This window comes from Cebus imitator, unplaced genomic scaffold, assembly GCF_001604975.1.
Source record: "Cebus imitator isolate Cc_AM_T3 unplaced genomic scaffold, Cebus_imitator-1.0 Scaffold148, whole genome shotgun sequence".
NCBI classification, from domain to species: Eukaryota; Metazoa; Chordata; class Mammalia; order Primates; family Cebidae; genus Cebus; species Cebus imitator.
This window is the reverse complement of record NW_016107463.1, coordinates 1,869,963-1,892,153: the sequence shown is the minus strand read 5'-3', so window position 1 is coordinate 1,892,153 and position 22,191 is coordinate 1,869,963. Positions and strand designations below refer to the sequence as shown.

The following is a 22,191-nucleotide window of genomic DNA, read 5'->3' as shown; positions in this document are numbered from 1 at the left end:
TTAAAGCATAGAAAATGGTAGAAGAAATAAAATTATATTTATTTATGTAAATATATTTATGTAAATTTATATATGGTAATAGCAAAGCTCCATGCCAAATGCTGTACACGAACCATCTCATCTCGTTAGGTATTCTTGTTATTTCCATTTGAGGAGAATATTCCAGGTGAGGAGATTGAGGTTTACAGATATGTACTCGCCCAAGATCACTCCACTTAATTAGAGATGGTAGAAGGGATGACATGGATTCAGCAACACTCTTGGTACTTTTTTTGTTTTTGCTTCAAAATGAAATAAGTAATTTTTCTCTGCTTTCCATATTTTCTATAGTAGACATCATTTTACTATAAAAAAATGTTATTGTAACACGGGCAGGCAGTAGAGTGTAGTGGTTCAAGGAGTACGCTCTGGAATCAGTTGGCCTCCTTTCATTGTAACCTTGGACAAGTGGCAGTGATCTCTGCCTGAGTATACTCATCCGTGAGGGGGCTGGCATGAGGACTGAGGTTATCCTTGAAGATATATGGCAGAAAGACTGGCACGTAGTAAGGATGGAGTGAGTGTTAGTTGCTATTATCATTATCATGATCAGAAAGGAAAAGAACTTGAAAATAAGGTGGCGAGGTTAGGGGGGACCCATCATTTGAAGTAGTGGGCTGGATTAGTTTTTAAATGGTTATCTGGTTCTCCTGGACAGACGTTACTGTGATGAGAGAAGTCACTCTGAAAAGCTTCCTTACAAGCATTCAGTCATTAGCAGACCATTTAGTGAAGGAAATAGCAATTTGCTAAATAATTCAACCTCCTGAAGTGTGTTACATAGCTGGATTAATGTTTTCTTAGGACAGCAAGAATACATAAGTCCCTAAACAAATGTGTGGCGTAGGTCCTAGCTTAAGGATGAACTTCTTACATTTAACACTATGAACTTAATGTACATTTGAATCTTTCTTATTTTTCCCTATAAGAGAACATGTCAATACAGTGAATTTTCGCTAATTTGCACTCCACTAATTTAAAATCTATGACGTGCCTCCTATTCCAACAGGCTATGAAAGATACACATGAGACTGTATAATCAATTTATTAATAAAATTAGTAAAGCGGTGAAATTCTAGGTGAATAGAACTTTCCATATTCTCTTCTTCCAGTCTGCTTGCCACCCTTCCACATGCCCACAGCCTCCATGCTTCTTCACTCACCACATGGCACACCCCTCCAGGGTGCAGCACGAGAAGCCAGGAGCTTGGACTCCCTCCTCTCCCTCATCTTGCCCACCCTGGACATCTCTCCTGTGTGGCTCCTGCATTCCCTCTCCTGCTGTGCCTTTGGAGGGCCCCCATCTCTCATCTGGGCTCTTGCAGTCCTTTTTTAACCATCTTGATGCTGATCTCACCCTCTTTTTAGCCTCTTGCCCCCACTCTCATTCCTTCTTTACCAGCCCTCCCAACCCCCCAGTTTAAAAACAAACTCTGGAGCTTTTACCTCTTTCTTCAACATCATTTTTCACTTTTTCACCTCTGCCTTCTGTCCGATCCCCATTAGGAAGCCTTAAACATTACTCTTCACAGAACTTCACCTGACCCACTGGTCTCCATGCAGAATTGACTGCTCTCTGTTCATGCCCTAACCCCACCCATCTTTTTCTCCTGTACGTACATTGTCATGGCCTATCAATCACTTTATTACAGTTATTTATTGTTTCTCCTTCCCTTGCTAGAGACCTTTGACCTCTCTGAAGGCAAATTTGTGGCCTTGTGGATTTCTGTGTTTCCAGTGCCTGTGACAATGTGTTAAATGTATGTTTGATGAATGTTTGCTGCTGATGATGATAAAAATAGCTGCCACAAATTGAGGTGTTTATACATTGTGCCAAGCACTTCATGTAATTTTATGATCTCATTTAATCCTTGCAGCAACCCCAAGAAGTATAAGCATTATTGTCCTCATGTTTATGAGTTGGGAAACTGAGGTCTATGTAGGTTTAGCAGCTTGCCCAAGGTAATATTGTAGTGTATGCTGTTGCAGTGTGGTTTCAGAGCCTAGAGGACTCTAACTCAAATTACACATATTACAGATTACGTATTTCTCATAGAAATGGTGAGAATCTATAGTCCTATCGGTGCCACTTCATTATGAGTTAAGTAGTTTAGGGCTGGTCTGGAGATCTGTCTGCCACTGACAGCTAGGGTTTTTAACTTGAGGACTACTGGTATTTGGGGGACCCTGTAAATGTCAGTCAGTTTAATCCAAACCCTGTCATTTTGAGATAGAGTTTCCCTTTTGCCTTAATCAGGTTTTCATAATGTAGAACCCCCAGAAGTTTAAGAACAACTAATGTAGCATTTCTCCAGAAAATTATTTTTCAAAGGCCAGATGACTAGTTTCATAAAATTAAGGTTACGTGTTTTGATAACTTGACTAAATGAATGAAAATGATTCATCTCAGAGACTAGGTTTCTTAAAAGTGAAAATTTTCTTTAGACCCTGTAAATAGTTGTTCCTTTATCTCTTAAATGGAAAACTACCTCTCTGTTACGGACTGAAGGTTTATGTCCCCCTAGTCCCTATTCATATTTTGAAACTCTAACTCCCAAAGTGGTGCTATAAGAAGGGTGGGGCCTTTGGGAGTTAATTAAGTTTAAATGAGGTCATGAGGGTGGAGTCCCTATGATGGGATTAGTATTTTTATAGGAGGAAGAGACACCAGCACTCTCTCCATCCGTCCCCATGTCCCCAAGTCCCCAGGAGGATATAGCCATCTGAAACCAGGAAGAGGACCCTCATCAGGAGCTAATTTGCTGGCACCTTGATTGTGGACTTCCTAGCCTCCAGAACCCTGAGAAGTAAATGTTGTTTAATCTAGCAGCATGTGGTATCTTCCTTACAGGAGCACAAGCTGGCTAAGACCCTCTCCTTTTCTTCTCCAACCCAGTTGCAATTTATTAAATTGTTCATGTATATGAAAAAAAATCATTGGAGAAGAACATAATACATTTTAAACATGTCACTGCTTCTGTAGTTACATTAATTTTCTTCAAATAATTGTTTTCATTGAATCCTGCATAGGAATTATGTGGTAGCTTTTCCAAATCTAAATAGGATATTATGTACTATTTTATAATCCATCCTCTAGCTCCCAACCAGTAAAATGTTCTTGCTTTTCAAGGATTTGTATGTGTTAAGCTGTTAATTTGTGCTGATTTTTTTTCTTTTTAATTTTGTTTCTTTTTTTCACTCAAATTATGACCCAGGATATCAATGTCTGTGTTTTGAAATGAACTGAAAATATAAGTCCTGACTAGAGGAATAGCTAGATTTCTGAGCTGAAGGGAAAGAACCAGGTTCTCTGTCCCTACCACTTGCCGTAGTACCTTAAACACATTTGGTGCTCAGTAAAGGCATATTGTTAAAGGATTATATATGCCATTTTACAATCTCAGTTCTTTTCCTAAAATTTTCACATTTGACTTCTCTAGGAATGCATTTCTATAATTTCTATACAGGAATAGGTATTTGTTTCTTCTTCACTATGTCCTTAATTTTTATTTTGGCATCTGTTGGTATCTCTCCCTTGGTGTTCTGGCTGTAGGTGGGCACCTAATTGACTTCATGTTAATTTGATCACTGGCTTTCCTTCGTTTTGTTATAGCTAAATGCCTCTATGACAGCTTAAAGTTGAATATTGGAACTTGGAGAGAATTGAAATGAAGGAAAAATCATATCAGCCAGTTAAAATACCCAGTTACATTAACTTGACTTGCTAAAATCCATGCAATTCCACTAAAATGTAGTCACCTTAGGACCTAATTCCTAGTACTTCACCTTTAGTGATTGTCAAGGAGGTTTTAAACACAGTGGCACATTTTTTGAAAGTAGCACTAGGTAAAAAGAGGAAAAGCATTGCCAAGAAGAGATCTAATTTTGCTGGAGAATTTCCAAGGAGTGTTACAGAAGAAGTCACCTCAGCCTTTTCTGGGAGACATCCACTGTGCTCTGAAGAGCTGTGGGGGTTGAACTCTTTGCTGATGACAGGCAGCAAAAAGCCCAGAGCAGAGCACAAGTGTGGCATCACTCTCCAGTAAACTACAGTCACATGGTGACTGCACATTGTAAAAGAGCTGCAAAACCCTTTTTTGTTTCTCAATGCATTGACAAGAAAGTGATCCAAAAGATGGAAGAAAGCACAGTTACTTGTTTTTATAATATGGCAAACTTTTAGTTTTCATTTTCAAAAGCATCTGGAATCTGACAATCTAAAACCAACTTTTCAGCTGGGCATGGGTGCTCATGCCTGTAACCCCAGCACTTTGGGAAGCTGAGTCAAGAGGATTGCTTGAGCCCAGGAGTTCAAAACCAGCCTGGGCAACATAGCGAGACCCCTTTTCTACAATTTTTTTTTTAATTAGCTGGGAGTGGTGGCACATGCTTGTAGCTCCAAGCTACTCAGGAGGCTGAGGCAGGAGGATTGCTAGAGCTCAGGAGGTCAAGGCCGCAGTGAGCCGTCATTGTGCCACTGCGCTCTAGCCTGGGCGACAGAGTGACATCATATCTCAAAAATGAAATAAAACTAAGTTTTCTATGTTCCATTTATTAGAAAGGAAAATGGCAAGAAAAATAATTGCAGGAACTTACATAAAGCAGTGTAGTCATAATAGATTTATAGACTTTTATTCCAATTATCTGTGCCTATTCATCTACAATACTGTGAGATTTGGCATTTATAATTCTCACTCAAATACCTCAGGATCACAAAATTCCTCTGAATCATCAAAGATTACATTTTATTCAGGAGGATTTTGTTTGGTGTCTTTCATGATTTTCTTGCTGTTTGACAGCAGGCCTCTTTGTGAGATGTATGATTCTTTGAAGTGCATTAGATCATCGGGTTGATCAAAACAGTATCCCCATCACCTGAGTAGCCTGGGTAAATAAATGTTTACTGGGAAGCTTCATCATACTGCTGTGAAAATGAGTAGTTGAAACACCAGCGTTTAGGTAAAGCCTTAAACTTTAGTGAATGGAGTCATAGTTCAGCCTATTCCTTTCCAACACAAACCTTCTTTTACAGTTACAGGTGCCAAAAAAGTCACCACCACATGTGATTTGTGTTGGGGAAGTTGATTGAATTTTTAAAAAATCAGATAGTCTTGTTGGTTTGTTTTTCTCATGGTTGTGGATTTTTAAAAAATTGAACATTTTGAGAGAATTGTAGGTTCATATGCTGCAGTTGTAGGAAATAATACAGAGATCCCAAGTACCCTTTACCCAGTTTCCCCCAGTGGCAACATTGTACAGAACTGCAGCATATTATCACAGGCAGCATACTGACATTAGTGCAGTCTAGATACAGAACATTTCTATCTGCACATGTGGCCTTTATAACCACATCCTCTTCCATCCTGCCTTCACACCCTCTTCAGTGTTTGTTACAAATCCCACTGATAACAATCATAAGACAATCTTAGTGCACATCTGCTTTTATTCCTTATTATAGAGTGCTAGAAGTGGGCTTGAGTGTATAACATTTTAAACCTTTTTTTGAAGTTCCTCTCCTTTTCTTAAAGTTTACTTCTAATTTTTTAAGTATATCTAATTCCAGAGCATTGTCATTACCTTAGAAAGAAACATCATAAACAGTATCAGTGACTTCCCATTCCTTTGTTTCCCCAGCCTGTGGCAACCACTGATCTGCCTGTTCTGGACATTTCATGTAAATCAAATCATCTGTGGCCTTTCATGTCTGGCATCTTCCACTTTGCATAATGTTTTCCAGATTCATTCATGATATAGCAAATGTCAGTATTTTATTCCTTTTAATGACCAAATAGCATTCCATTGTATGGATGTACCACATTTGTATTCTTTCATCAGTTGATCGACTTTTGGGTTGTTTTTACTTTGTGATTATTATAAATAATGTTACTGTGAATATTTGTGTACAGGTTTTGGAGTGAGTATATGTTTTTATTTCTTTGTGTATATACCTAGGGGTAGAATTGCTGGGTCATATGGTAATTCTGTGTTTCACTTTTTGAAGACTTGCCAAACCATTTTCCACAGCAAATGTACCATTTGACAGTCCTGCCAGCAGCAAGTGCCTGAGTATTTCAGTTTCTCCATATCCTTACCAGTATTTGTTACTGTCAGTTTCTACGATTATAGCCACCCCAGTGGTTACTGCGTGGGTCTTTTTTAAAAACAGCTGTTTTAGCAACACTGCCTTGCTTACCTACCAGGTATGACAGCCCTAGGAGCACTGTTTATGTTGAAGTTTACAGTGGTGTCAGTTGGCCGTCTCTGGGCTTCTGTGGAAGAGAAAATTGTGTAACTGCCTACCTCTCCTGCCAGAGCATCGGACTTGGTGTGAAGTTCTGTGAAGAGCCCACCCAGTCACCTGTCATCTCATTTAGCCACACTCGAGAGTCTGCTGAGGTGCAGGGGGAGTTACCAGTGTCCTTTGTGGACTCAATTGCTATTTTGGAACAGAAATTTGCAGAATCCTTTAAGCTGAAAATTTTCCATGCTAGTATGTATCATATGAATAGCAATTGTTTTACCCTTTCACAGAAAAAAAACCCAACAGTCTTTTCTGTGTGTAATGCGAGATAAAGCCTGGGGACGTTTGTGGTTTTCTTTTTAATAGGTGACAGTTTGGAATTCACTGCTGATCATAAGCTGCCAAATAATAGCTTTAAGATGTACTTTTAAAAATTAAATGTGTGATTGGCTGGGTGCATTGGCTCATGCCTATAATCCCAACACTTTGGAAGGCTGAAGCAGGCAGATTGCTTGAGCCTAGGAGTTCGAGACCAGACCAGCCTGGGCAACAGAGCGAGACCCTGTCTCCAAATTAAAAAAAAAAAAAATCAACTTGTGGCCATTGTAAAGGCACAAGTTTTGGACCAACTACAAATTTAAGTAACTTACCTTTGTGAGCTACTTAATAGTAAGTAATGTGATTAACTCTTCCTGCTATGCCCCAAAATGTTTTGATTTTAGCACTGAAAGCCTTACATCCCAGGAAAACCTCCCCAAAAAACAGGACAGTTGGCTACCCTAAGCCATATAAACCTAGAGTTAACAAACTAGCTCTGTTTGTTGTTTGAGCAAGTTACTAAAAATCTCTGAACTTTAGTTTCCTCATCTAGAAAATAGGGATAATTCCTTACTGAGTCTTTGAAAAGCTGGGTACACCGTAGGCTCTTAGTAAATGCTAGATCCTTGTCTCAGGCTAGTAACGAAAGTGTTGTATTGTTTTCATAACCAAATTCTATGCTTTAGATAATAAGCCTTTTCACTTCTCTTCCCAGTTTCAGGTAAATCAAGGGAAGCATTTATATTTTATTAGGCCATGCTTATAATTGGTTCCTTGATTACGTGTAGTAACCAAAAGGAAGGCTAGCAAGAGGAAGGAGAGTTGACTTGTAAGAACCTCTTCTTCCAACTTCACTGACCTTATTAATTTCTAAGCCTTTTATCTGTTATTAACAAATTAGCCCTGCATTTGCCAACTTAAAAGGCAAAAACATTTACTATTTCACACGTTTTCTGAGGGTCAGGAGTCCCAGCAAGGTCTAGCTGGTGGTTTTGGCTCAGGGTCTTTCATGAGGCTGCAGTCATCTGAAGCTGACCAGGCCAGAGGATCTGCTTCTGAGCTCATTCAGTTGGCTCTTGGTGGAAGGTCTGTTTCTTGCCATATTTTCGTCTCCTTAGGACTCTTCACAACATAGAGGTGGCTTCCGCCAGAGCTAATGGTTCTAGAAACAGAGTCAGAAACATGCCAGCTGACGAAGATGGAAGCCACAATATCTGTTATCACCTAATCCCAGAAGTGACATTCCATCCCTTTTGCTGTATTCTGTTAGTCGCACACACAACCCTGGTTCATTGGGGAAGGGCACTACATAAGGGTGTATCAGATGTACCAGGATCTTTGGGGGCATTGGAGACTCTGCCTCCCATAGATACCATATTTACTTGAAGAAAGCTTGAGGTGATATAGTCTAGGTAATGAAACTAATACAGTAGGAAGCAGCTCAGCTTAGAATTGATTAAAATAGAGCCAAAGCCCACATTTCTTAACCGGTGTTCAGGTTCTTCCTATCACCCACTTTGCCTCCTTCTAAGAAATGTGTGAAATTGCCCTTGGCCAAGCACGTGCCATGATTTTGCAGCAGCAGCCTCTCAACAGTGTTCCACACTGCCCAAGATCAATATGATGAAACAGGGAGTTACTAAATTCCTTCTGTGTTCCAAGAACAGCTGCTAGGGATTACACGGAGTGAGACAGATGTCCCTTGTCCTCACTGAGCTTCATAGACTTCGCCACTGTTGACTCCTGGTAGTAATGGTGTTAGGGACCTCCTCTACTGACAGTAATTTTTCTATAACAGCATCCTCCAAAAAAGAGCTTACCATCCACTTCCCCCAGCTGGTGGAATTAGAGGAAATGGGAAATTGCAACAGAATTTGTTGGAATAAAAAATAATTTATCCTCGAGACCATAGTCTAGGCTGTCTCTGTAATACAGTATATGGATACTGTCTGGGTGATAAAAATTAAAGGGTGGCAGGGGATTTTATTAAGAGTCCAAAAGCTCAATTTATATATATAGCAGTGGTTCCCAAAGCAGGCTGTTTCCCAGAATTACCTAAGGAACTTTTCAAAAAGATGTTTCTCAGCATCTATTGAATTAGAATTTCTAGGAGTGGATCCCAGAAACCTGTTTTTAAAGCTGTTAGGTGATTTTAAGATGCAGCCAGATTTGAGAGCCCATTGATACGAAACTCTAGAAAGTTATTCATTCATTGATCCACTCATTATTCGTTCATTTACTCATAGTTTCAATGAGCAATCAACAGTTGGTCAGGCACAGATCCCTGACCAACTCTAGAGACAAAATAGGAACACCAGAGGTTCTGCCCTTGAAGAACTTAGGGCCTAATGGGATGTGGACAGATGAACAGATAATTACAGTATAACATAATCACAGCCCTTAAAAAATAAGCCTGTAATTTTATCACTGATTGAGATACAGTAGAAGTGATGATGAGAGTATGAAAATGAGATCGGGGGGATTGCCACCCCTTTACTTCCCATCTAAGTCTTAATTACAGAGATTTTTAAGGACTGTATTACCAAACATCTTGGGTGAACAAAATTTTTTAAATTGATAATCTTATTTTAAAACTACGTTAGTTCTGTATCTTTTTCTCTTAAAACTATATGAATTCAGCCAATACTAACACATGTTGTCACCATCTTTTACGTAAATACATGAAGATGTCCTCTTGAGAGACTGCATGGGTTATTTTAAGAGTGGTAGGCAATAGTATTCGAGACCTAGTTCAAATTCTGGCTCCACCCAAGCTCTGTAACCTTTGGCAACTCAGCCCCCTTTTCAGTTATGGTAAATGAATAAATTTATTGGCCATCTACTGTATGCTAGTTGCCAGGAGTACAAAAAAAAGGCTTATCAGATGCAGATTCATTTCTGCTCTGTACTAAGGTTGGGATAGGGTCTACTCTTCTGCTTACAGAGAAGTCAATGACCAGCATCTTCTTGACATTCCAGAGGAATTTAGGGTCTTTTACAAATCCCCAGATTCATGAGAATCATTATGGCATGTGAGTCTATGCCAAATAGAGAATAACAGAGCTGTGAGGTATAGATGTGAGCACGATTCACTGCCCATGGACCTTGCAGGGAACTCCAGTTTATGCCTTAGCAGAACTCTTCCATGAACAATGAATATGAAATTGATCATTGTCAAAGGTCTGATGATGATAATGTAATGATAGTAATAGAAACATTTTTACAGCACTTGCTGTGCCACACACTAGGCTGAGCATTTCACATATCTTAACTCATTTAATCACATGAGGAAGTTAATGTAATTACCCTCATTTTACAGTCTAATAAACTAAGGCACAAAATGTTAAGTAATTTGTCCAAGGTTACACAGCTAGTAAGTGCTGAAGCAGAGATTTGAACCCAGGCTTTCTGGCTCCAGAGTGTGTGTTGCTAACCACTACCACCCAGAAGTGGTTGAGCCACAGATGTCTTTGCCCACAGCTTACTAATTTGTACTGTGGCAAAGGTTTTGTCTGTCTCTGTCACTGTCCTGTTCCTCACAAGCAATACTGCTTGACTGTAGTAGACACTCATTAAATATTTGTTAACTCAGCGAGTCAACTGCTTTTCAAATGTCTGGTAGCACGAAGAGCAGTCATTCTGAGAATCATTGGACGCACAGAAATAAAACCACTCATGAGGATGACTGACTCCTGCACTTGATGGATTTTCTACCTTGCTTCACTGCAGCCTTGTGGGCATTAATTAGCTACTGTCAGCAAAGTTCTATGTGAAGGTAGAGTTCTAAGTCCACCTGTAGCAATCTGGCCTTCACCCACGAGCAAGGAGCATTCTGTGTGTCCTTTTCCAAATAATAGTGCTTCACCCAATTAAAAGTTTATTACAATTTCTTCTGTTTTCGAAAGAAAACTAATTTGGCAGCTTTAAGATGGTAAAACTCCACAAGAGTAATTTTCTACCATTGTGAATCCTTTTCTGAATGCTCGTTTGTTGTGTGGATTGTTGTAAGTGGTCTTTGTCTTGACTCTGCACAGAACTGGGGGAAGAACTTTGAACTTGACTGTACATTCCATTCTTTAGCTGGAATAAGAATTCCCCTAGAATAAAGTTCTAAAATCATGTTACCCTCCCCCTACCAACTGCTGAAAACATTTTCTATATCTGAGTTTTTTAAGATCAAGTGTATTTATGTATTGCCTTTCAACACTAGAATAAATGTTTGTCTCCCAGGGGGAAAGAAATTCCCTTGAATGTTTAAGGTGTGTTTGTGTGTGTGTATGTTCGTTTTTGTTTTTTATGGGCTCACACCTTGTAAGTGTCTTTACTCACGGTGTAGTAGATGAGAAGAGAGCATCTCCATTAGAGTTCCAGATCACTAGCATGAGAAAGTTTTCCCTGAGGAAATGCCATCTGTGTCTAGGATTTAGTCCGTGTTTTAGGATGCTGCCATTAAGGGCTCAGGTGTGCCATTTTCTTTTGAAATAACAGGTGTATCTCCTCATTTATAGTATCACCAATAGAAAATTATTATACTCACAGAACAAATCAGAGTACTTGCTCTTAAAGAGTTTGGACTCTAAAGAGTTGCAGAGTTTGTTCCCATAATACCTGAACACAGAAGTATCTCAGTTATAGAAAAGTTGAAGTTCCCGTAAGCTAAATGAGGCGTTAGGACAGCAACAAGATGGGCAGCGGAGTGGAGGTAGGCTTCGTAACACCTAACCTGGGCCTTGGAGAAAAGGTTGGAAATGAAGGCAAGAGAGAACAGGGAGGAAGGACCACAGATAACAGCCACTGCAGTGACTCTCCACTGCATTAGGAGAATGTCCTTCAGCAATGGTTAAAAAGTGCTTTTTAATTAACTAGTGGTAGCCAAGGAGCAGGAAGTGGAGGCTTCTCTTTTGACCCTGAACTTACTTTTGTACAACAGTTTGATTGTTGCAACATTTAAAATTTTCCCTTCCAGTTATCCATTATCCCAGAATAAAGTTGTTCTGCCTCCTTCAGTTGTGGAGCTAACCTGTGGCGTGCTTTGTAGAACATATCAGTACTCCAGTTTAGCAGTTACTCATCTAAAACCCCAAATAGGGCTGTGATTTTCTTCCTCTGTGTATAATATATGGCAGGAAAAAGTGACTTTATCAGAGAATTACAAGAGTTTGTTTTTTCCTTAGGATGGAGGTTAGAAAGTTTAGGAATTCTCCAGTGGGGGAAAAGAGAACGGCATAGATTCAGAGTGTTAGGATGCAGTACACAGTCAGATGTACCATTGTTGGTGTGGTAGATATTTTTGAGCCAAGATTTAATCCAGAGTTATTATTTATTTAAATGCCAGCACTTTAATAGGGATTCTGTTGTCAAGTTACTCTCATTCCTAAAGCTGGATAGTATTTGGATGTCTTTCCTTTATGGTCTTCATGACAACATTTTGTATTTTAACATTCCTGAGCAAGATGTGGTTTTATTTGGGAGCTGATTTTCCCAACCTAGAAAAATCCTTTTAAATTCAAGAATCAGGGTTGTGACTACCAAATTAAAACACCGTTTAATTTTTCATTTTGTGTAATTGGCCACCAACTTGAAGAATGTTCTCATGCCTGCCTAACACAAGTTGACAGATAAAAGTAATGGATAGGGGCTGAGCACTGTGGCTCACGCCTGTAATCCCAGCACTTTGGGAGCCGAGGCAGGTGGATCACCTTAGGTCAGGAGTTCGAGACCAGCCTGGCCAACGTGGTAAAACCCTGTCTCTACTAAAAATAGAAAAATTAGCTGGGCATAGTGGCAGGCGCCTGTAATCCAAGCTACTTGGGAGGCTGAGGCAGGAGAATTACTTGAACCTAGGAGGCAGAGGTTGCAGTGAGCTGAGATCATGCCACTGCACTCCAACCTGGGTGACAAGAGTGAAACTCTGTCTCAAAAAAAAAAAAAAAAAGTAATGGGAATGAGAGAAGAGAAAATGCAAGGAAATCTCAGTCAGACACCTGGCAGCACATGGGTTTGTGAACTCAGCTGACTCATTTTTAGGTGAACAATAACCATTTAAAAAAATAAAGCAGGATATGTTGAAGTTAAGCTAGACAATAGCTAAATTTCTTCAATAAACACATTTTTAAGCCAAAAGGAATGTGACTTGACTGATTTCACAGGAAAGGGAGCTTTCAAAGCAAGCTGACTGCTGCCTTAGAAGCCAGACAAACCAAGACTTGGCCCTAAAAAGATCTTTACTGCATTAGAGTCAGCAAACAGCCTGCTTGTGGATTTAGGAAATAAACTTTTCTTTGATATAATTCTTATAACAGCTCTTTACTACAATAAATATTTTTTTAAATCTTGATACCTTTTAAAATAGATTTGCCTTAAGATCCCAGTACTTTTCCTTTACTGGGCAGCTTTCTCACTCTCGCCTGCTCCAGGTAGAAATGGCCAAGACGCCTAATATTTGTACTATCCATGAGACTACTTGTGACTGTGCCTTCTCCTCATTAACCCCAGCCACCTCCTTCCGTTGTTGCCACCGACCCCTGTTCTCTCATGTTCTGTTTTCCTTGGGAGCCAAGTGGAAAGGAGGAGGAGGGGGACTGATTTACTGTAAAGCTTATTGTATTGTCTTTTTTCAAACATGCTTCTAGCAACTAGTTTGATTATTCGTTAAAAGTGAACGCTAATGTTGACTTAACCTCCCACACATGATTCACCTGGGCATCTGCTGCTCCTGGAGGGAGTTCAGCAGTAGACAGACAAATTTTCCACATGAGCAGGACTTGCTTCAGGGCTTTGGTTTTTGCACTTTGTTCTGCTCATGTTAGCATTTCCAGGTTTTTGTATTCCAGGCTGTGGTAGCTCCAGTCTTTCTCTCGAATTCAGGCCCAAGAATCCTAAAATTCTCAAACACTTAGTGTAGTACATGGGGAAGGAGCTAGCTAGGGGCACAGAACTGATCTGAGGTGGTGAGGGTGATTCAGATGAAGGTATGCTGAACTCCTTCACACTCTCATGCTCCTTTGAGCTCTGTCTTTAAATACAGGGTAGTTTATAAAGACAATGATCAGCTCCAATCAGTGTTCTGTAGTGAGATACTTAAAATGAGACACAATTATAATATAGTTGCATGGTTACCAAAAGCACTCCAGAATTTTATAATGGGAAGTGGCTTTTTAAACTAGGAGTATCTTTTTGAAAATGTGCATTAAAAAGAAATTCTTTAAAATTAGTTCTAATTTACCTGCCCACAATCCATTTTTACTGTCATTATTTTCTGTATGTGGTTCATGAACTAGTGAATAGCTTTGGGAGACTGTTTCGTTGGTTTTTTTTTTTTCCACTGGGCCCTATTACTACTCCCTGTTGTGACCTGTAATTCTCAGAAGCCCCCTAGGTTGCATGCAGGTCGGAGACTCCTGGTTAAAGAGGATGGGAATCAATGCTTTGGCTTGGTGTCAGCGTGGTATGGTTCCTGGGACCTGCTGACCACTCCCAGCCCTGTCCATTTTCCTGTCAGTATGTGGGAGACCAGCCAGATCAAAGAATAGCTTATTCTTTTGCTTCATGTAGGACCAAAGCTCCTTTTCCATGGGGCCTAGTGCCTGGGCTTGGTCCCTGCTAGTACAATTGTACAGAGCAGCTGTGTTCCCACGTGGCCCAGCTCACTAGGCTGCCTGTAGTGTGATTTGGGTTATTAAGAAGTTATGTCATTGGCCCACGTAGCTCAGAAGATGGGAAACCACACCAGTCAGGCCGACTGCAGACCTGGCAGTGTGATTGGGCATCTTGTGCAAAGTGGGTCATGCCGTTCCCATAAATCTGGATTACTAGGCAAAGTGTCAAGAGCTTTGCATAGCCCTGTGCCTCCCATTCCTTTAGTACAAAAGAGTATAGCTCAGCCCACAGACCACTCAGCAAGTGCCCAATTTACTTAACAGGACAGGCCAGCCCAGCCTGGTGATGAAGAATTCATTTGCCGAGACCTTTGTACTGTTCATGTGGCATAGCAGATGAGGCTCAGCAAGGAAGATGAGACTGAAAAGGGCACGTTGCTGGCAGTAGGGCTGCAGGCAGGGGGGTTAGGGGATGGTGGCAGTGTGTGCAGATAGGATTGGCACCGTCTTCTGTTCCCAGCCCGTTGGCCACATGCTCTTTGCAAGGTGTATCTCGTGATTGACCTCTGTCTATTGCTGAGCAAGGCCTGGGCACCAGGTAGGGCGGGGAGGACAGAAGGCCTCCCATATTGCAGCTGACTCCTATCCTGGCATCTGATCCTTGTGCATGCCAGGCTAGCCCTGGCCCCAGGGCCATTGTGCTCATTTGTGCCTCTAAATGGAACACCCTTTCCCTTGGTAGGCATGTGGTTTGCTGTCACCATTCAGGCTCTGATCCGTTGCCACCTTCTCGGGCAGCCTTCTCTGTGTTTTCAAAAATAAATTCCCACTCCATGATTGCACCCCTTTATTCTGCTATATTTTTTCTTGCTAAGTTATTTTGCATATCATGTTGTATGTGTGTTTCTTTCTGCAATTAATATATGTTTATGATCTTTCTCACCAGCCTGTAATCCCAGGGCTTTCAGGCCTCCGTGCCTGGCTTGTGGTAGGCATTTGGTAAGTGTGCGTTATGAATGAAAAGGGAGTACATGATTTTGAGGGACACTGGTTATGTGGCTGCCTTGACAAGCATGACATTGGATTGAGTAAATGATGAAGCTTTTGGTGAAGATGTCTCTTAGTAACCTGTGCAGAAACAAACAGCCTTGTCTGAGATTACAGTGAATGTCCAGTTGTGGGTGTGGTAAGGGAGAGTTTGGGGGAAATATTTCACATGTCAGAGTCAGGCCCAGAATCAGGCTTGGGATTCACAGATCAGGACACTCCTGATTAAGGCCTGTTGTCCAGGGGCTGCCTTTACCTGCCCCTTCTCCCTTTTCATTGTAGTAATTTCAGAAACAATAAGCAGGAGCAATAATTTGAATACTATTATAATTTCCCCCCAAATATCTGTTCTTTTAGAGAATGTTTTGCTGGCTATTTCAGTATATTCCTAAGTTTGATTGTGCAAAGTTCTGCAAACCTAAGAGAAAAATTCTCAAGCTGAGAAGAAATGCAGCCTAAGAACAGATGTACCGTTTTTGACAAAAATCATTTCTCGCGTGTGCTTTTGTAGAGAACACATTTCATTTTATAAAGATGAAAGAGTGCTCCTGTGCCTGCCAGCTTCTGCAGGGCCTCTGTTCAAGATGGTGTAGACTCAGATTATTCGGGACAGATGGCTTGTAACAGGATTCTTCAATATCTCCAAATACTAAATTCCACAGTCTCTTTTGGTAGCCTGCTGCTGGTTCAGTACTCTTGGACTGAAATTTTACCTTATGTTTAATCAAGCTGCTTTTCTGTTTCCATGATGTTAGCCTAGATTCTCAAATTGGACTATGTCCTAGGCATTTGTCCTTATGGTAATAGGTCATTTATTGCAATTCCTGGGCCTCATATTTTTCCAGGGCCACTATATCCCTCTCCACTCCCACCCCATCAATCTGTATTGTCATTTTGAAACATTTCTTCACTGTCGTTTCCAGCTTCTCTATTTTCTTCTTACATAGAAACTGACCCTGGCCACAGCCCTTTAAAAGATCTCTTAATTAAAAAGTAGAATGATCGATTCACTTATTTTTGTTAGACATACTCCTCCTGTTTGATCTCAGAATAATGTTTGAATTTTATTGTTACAGCATGGTTTTTAACATGTCTTCAGCTTGTATTCGTATACATCATTCTCTACTGTCTGCTCATTTGCAAATTGGATTTTGTTTTCGCTTTACTGTACCTGGCTTCTTTTCCCCATTATGAATGTCTCGTTTTTTTCTAGGTCACCAGGTATGCACCTTTATCTGTATCCCTATTTTACAATCCTTGGTATTAATATACAGTAGGTGCTGGATATTTGTGTTTTTAATTAGTATATTCATTTTAGTTTTGTCTTTCATGTTTAAGTAATGTCTCTTTCTGATAAGATTCTCTCCTCTCCTGATACATTATTAACTTCCCCCACCCCGCCACCTTTTGTTGCTGCCCCTCTAGGGGTGTGTTAGGGCTTAGAAGTGGACATTGTGGGTTGTCAGAATGATTGGGGCTCACTGATGGCATGTAGTGGACAGGGACCAAGGACAATTAATGATCCTCAATATACAGGACATTGATTGTTTCCACTGGAATGCAGCAGTGCCCCTGCTGAGAAGCAAAGACAGCCATGGGTGGTTGAGAGTATTCATCATGGAGCCAGTCCTGTGGCAGACATACATTCAGAAACTTGTATTGAGGGCTTCCTACATGCCAGACACTGCTCTAAGGGCCTTATTTATATTAAATTATTTAATCTTCTTAAAGGCAGTTAGTTTGGTCTTTTCCCCATTTTTCAGGAAGATTAAATAACTTGTCCATGGTCACACTGCTAATAAGTGAAAAAAATGGGAAGTTTCAAACCCTAGTTTTGTATAAAGAGCCTAGCATTGAGCCTGCTTCAAGTCCTTTCATGCTTAATACCTGATTATTGTACATTTAATGTGATCCATTAGTAACTTAGTAACTTAATATTGCCCATTTGCTAATAGGATCTGGGTTTTTTTTGTTTGTTTTCGTTTTTGTTTTTTGAGACAAAGTCTTGCTTTGTCGCCAGGCGCCAGGCTAGAGTGCAGTGGCGCAATCTCGGCACACTGTAACCTCCGCCTCGTGGGTTCAAACAATTCTCCTGCCTCAGCCTCCCGAGTAGCTGGGACTACAGTCATGCACCACCACGCCCAGCTAATTTTTGTATTTTTTAGAAGAGAAGGGGTTTCACCATGTTGGCCAGGATGGTTTCGATCTCTTGACCTCGTGATCTGCCTACCTCAGCCTCCCAAAATGCTGGGATTACAGGCATGGGCCAGGATCTAGGTTTTAAAATGCCTTGGAGGAAGGTGTCTGTCCCCAGCAAGCAGCTTGTCCATCAGTTATTCAGTCCGTTAGTCATAGCCTTTATGACCTTGTTCCTCTTTATTTCCTTTTATTGGGCTGTTTGGGATGCAGCCAGTGGGGAGCAGGGAACCCTGCTACCTCCATATATATGACCCACCATACATCACAGATGAAGTTAAATTGTGTTGGTGTAGTTTTGATGTCACAAAATCATAAAGGTTGTCTTCCAAAACTTGGATTTTCTAGATGATTTTCAATAGATGTTGAAAAAACAGACACAGCCAAATTATCTTTTAGCCAGTGCACTTCCTGAACCCCCCTCGGGCAGAACTTACAATAGCCCTTAATAGATAAGACATGTTTTATTTAACTGTGTTTTAAAAAGGAATTCTCTTTAGGAAATGTAAAGCTAAACCTATTCTCTTCAGCACCAGGATTTTCTGGAATTTCTTGTCTCTCCTGAAGTGGTTCAATCTAGGAGAGGAAAATGGCTTAAGACCAAAATGGCCTTTCTTAGGAATACAGTGCATTAGTACTCTCTCACCATGAGGGAGTGCATTCTAAGACCCCGCAGAATAGACCCCAGAATCTGCAGATAGCATCCAACACTATATTACATATATTGTGTTTTTTCCTATGTATATGTACCTGTAATGAAGTTTAATTTGTAAATTAGGCAAAGTAAGAGATTAACAACAATAACTAATAATAACATAGAACAAGTAAATAAAATAAAAGCAAAGTTATTTAAATATGAGCACTGCGATCCTGAGGCAGTTGACCTATAACCCAGAAGGCTACTAAGTGACTCAAGGGTGAAGAAGTGTCTACAGTGAGGATACAGCGACAAAGGGATGATTCATGTCTCAGGCAGGATGGAATGGGACTGCAGGAGATTTCATTATGCTACTCAGAACGGTGTGCAATCTACAACTTATGAATTGTTTATTTCTGGAATTTCCGACCTATGTGTTAAAATTTTGTTGGACTGCAGAAATAAACTTGTGCTAAGGCTGTATAACTATTGAGGGACAAAGGTGGCTGACCTGGTTGTTGGCAGATGTGTAGGGGTGGGGGGCTGGTGCCTTCGTTTCCAGCCATGAGTTAGTGTCAGCATCCTCCCCAATCCCCCTTGGGCAGGAAAGCTGTCAGGACAGAACCCTGTTACCTACTTTGAAAGTGTCGTTTATGGCTCCTCCTATCTCTACCTCCCATCTCATCTGTTATTGACTTAATTGTAACTACTACAACCATTAGATAATTTTGTGGATAAAGTAGTTTATCTTAAAATTAGCTAGAAAATACATATGCTTCAGTGTGGCAAGCCAAGGAAGAGAAGTATTGCCAAATGATTAACAGCTTAGTTAATAAAATCAGTTTTGCCTTTGCCCTTGGAAGTTATGATATTGATGATTGTTTCTGTAAGAAGAATAGCCAGGAGAGTTGGAAATATATGTCTCCTAACTTTAATGTAGAAAATCTAGTCAATATGCATATGAAAAGTTGCTTAGCTACACTCTACATGTAAGCCTTAAATGGGGAGAAGGTAGGGAGCTGTAGAATCTTAGAAGATGGAGGTAAATTTTTAACTGGTATCTCCAAGATGCTTTATTACATGAAATTAAGCAAGTAATATATACATACTTCTATATATAATAGTATTTTTCTTAGTTTATTTTTTTTTACTGTGATCTCCACAGTAAGAATATATTTTACATCACAGCAGAGTACATCATTATAATAAAACTAAAGTTTTATGAAACTATATTCATTCTCACTAGGAACAAAGCATTCTGATTCTCTTTTATGATCAGTTATTATTTTTAATGCTAAGTTGGCATGATCATCTACTAATGGGTTACAGCCCACAATGTGAAAACATCCATTTAGCATGACCTCTTGGTGCTCAAAAGAGGAGAAATCTCTGGAAGTATACTGCAGAAATGTTACCATAAGGTTCCTTGTGATGCATGGCTTGGGGATTGCAGTTGAGGGAACTAATGAGATTTTTGCCCCTTTTTTTTTCATTTTTAATATTTGAATTTTTTTAAATTGTAGACATGAAGTACTGTAAAATAAAATTGATAAAAGTAAGAAGCAGAGAGAATTGTCTTTTCACTGGAATTCCATTCCCTCATGCGGCTCTTCCTTTTCTTACCTCAAGTCCTCAGTTGCTGCCCAGACAGGATCTTTTCCTGTCTGCCACCTCTCTTTCCAGTTAGTTCCACTTTTCTCCCCACTGAGATTTCAGCTTCACAGAAAGAGTTTTTATGGAACTGAGAAGAGAAGTTCAGAAAACTGGCACTTCATTTATCAAGTGAATTCACAGAATTGTGTCTTTCCTTTTGATGTTCAAGTTGGAGCTAGCACAGAAGTTACTTTAGTGAATTAAAAAAAAAATTCTTTTAACCTAAGGAACTTAATCTTGTCTGTAACATATTCTTTGAAAAGAATGTATTCTTTTATGAAAAAAAGACTGTATAAAAACATTTTGAGTAGAGATTAATCAGTATCTTTTTTTCCTTAATAGGTTTTAAAATGGAACATTTTGATGCATCACTCAGTACCTATTTCAAGGCATTGCTAGGCCCCCGAGGTAAGGTGGTTTTTGGTTTTGCTTACCTTCTGCGGCATTACTCCCTGCCTATAGTCACTTGTAAATATTGCATGAGGAGATTCTAGAAAATGCTAGCACTTTCTGTGATAAGTCCAAAACTTTATCCTGGATAACAAGGGGCTTGGAGAAGTCTCTGACAGAGACACCTGCTGTGGGTGGTCCTCGTTGACTTTAACTGGAGTTCAAAAATATGCTATAAAGCTTATAGCCTGCGAGTACGGTAGATTTCACCATTATCGGTGGCATGTTTTTCTCAATTCTTGGCAGTCTCTAAAAGAAACTAGTTTCTAAAATACAGTGTTGCAATAGGAGTTTAAAACTCTTCCCCTTTTACAATTTTAAGGGCTTTTTGAAGTCCTCTTGTTTTATATCACGGCAACTCACTGGTAAATATGCACCTGGACCTTACTTGCTGTATCTTTTAGAAAGTAAATCAGCTCCGTATTGCCATCTTTTGATCTCATCTGTAAATGTCTTTTAAAGTCATTTCTATAAAGAAAGAACTTCTTAGGCTAACCGAAAGATTCACAGAAAAACTGGAAATGGCGTTTAAACAGACAAAAAGAGTCTCAGTTTCTCATGATTTTTAAAATACAAAAGAAAACAAAAGAACTTAGTCTATTAGCACGGCAGAGATGAAATAATGGGTTTCAGGTCACCTGCCGTAATAGTGAAGGCGTGGAGAAAGTCAAAATTGATGCAACCTCTGAAAGGCTGTTTGCCTTCTGATGGAAGTAAAATGCACATGCCCTTTTACCTAGCCATTCTACTCCTAAACTTTATCCTTGATCCGTTAAGCAACGATACAGATCAGGATGCTCATTACAGCATTATTTGTCAAGGAATCATCTGGACACCTGTCAGCAGGAGACAAGTTAAGTAAACTAATGTATGGCCAGTTGAAAAGAACAAAAAAGAATAAGTTAGATCCATCTGTATGTGCTTAGGTTGGGATAGTGCCTTACTTTAGCTGTAAGGGACAAAAAAATTCAACTCTAAGTGGCTAAAACAGTAATGAAAATTACTAGCTTTCATTACCAGGCAGGGCAATTCCATAGTTATTTCAAGGATTATATGATACAACCGAGGATCCTTGTTCTTGTCATTTGCTACTTTGCCACACCCAGGTATCAGCAGCTCTGTCCTCAGAATGGGTCCCCTACCTCATATAGTTGTAGGATGGCTGTAGTAGCTCTAAGCAGCACATCCAGAGGAAGAAAAAAAGGTTTCATTTGTATGATTTTAAACATAAGGAAGCTGTTTCCCAGAGCCCTTTGCCAGCTATCATCCCTCAGAACTCACTGGCCACAGTGTTTCACATGCCTGAACCAGTCACCAGAGAGGGGGTTAGGACCTCCACAGATTGGCTGGATCCTGAGGATTCTCCACCTGGGGCTGGAATTCAGGTCAGCTGCCCTGGAAGCACTCTGCAGTATGGGAGGATGAATACCTTCCAATTTGGAAAGATCAAGATCTGTGGCAAAATGAATAAAGCAAAGTGTAAATCAGAGCTTTAAGTAAAAAAAAAAAAAAAAAAAAAAAAAAAAAAAAAAAAATTTTAAAAAAAAAAAAAAAAAAAAAAAAAAAAGAGATTTGTGTGTATTTATTGTTTTTGATATATGTGTTCGCACAAAACATCTAACAGTCTAATGTTAGTTGCTCAGTGGGAACTGGTTTTCTTAAAATTGATAGCCAAGGCCCAAAGCTGAGAACAAAAGGTGTTAAGCATCCCCTTAAAGTCAGTCCCTGGGGCTAGCAACTTCCCTGATGACTTCTAAGAACAACCAGTTCTACAGGACTGATAGTAACATGTGACCCTAGCATAACTAATGGGGAGGGTGTAGAGGGCAAGTTCCCCTGAAGCCAAAGAAAGCAAGCCGTGAGAGAAATGCTGGGCAAGTTTAGTGTGTACAGTGCAAGAACGGAAGACTGACAGTTCCTCAAGTGGACATATGCTTTATTGAGCCTTGTTCTGTGAAACCAAGGAGAAAACTAGTGGAGAGAGTAGCAAGCTGGTCCAGCCTGGAAGGGAT

General features: G+C 40.0%; 1 protein-coding gene across 4 annotated transcripts in view; it reads left to right on the top strand.

The window, feature by feature from the left end:
- ELOVL5 (ELOVL fatty acid elongase 5) overlaps positions 1-22,191 on the top strand; it is a 78,703-nt gene that overhangs the window by 28,528 nt on the left and 27,984 nt on the right. For all 4 annotated transcript variants that reach the window (XM_017542889.2, XM_037743608.1, XM_017542890.2 and 1 more), the window contains exon 2: positions 20,072-20,137. In XM_017542889.2, the coding sequence (XP_017398378.1) occupies positions 20,080-20,137 (58 nt within the window). In that variant the 5' untranslated portion in view covers positions 20,072-20,079. The remainder of the gene's footprint in view (positions 1-20,071; positions 20,138-22,191) is intronic.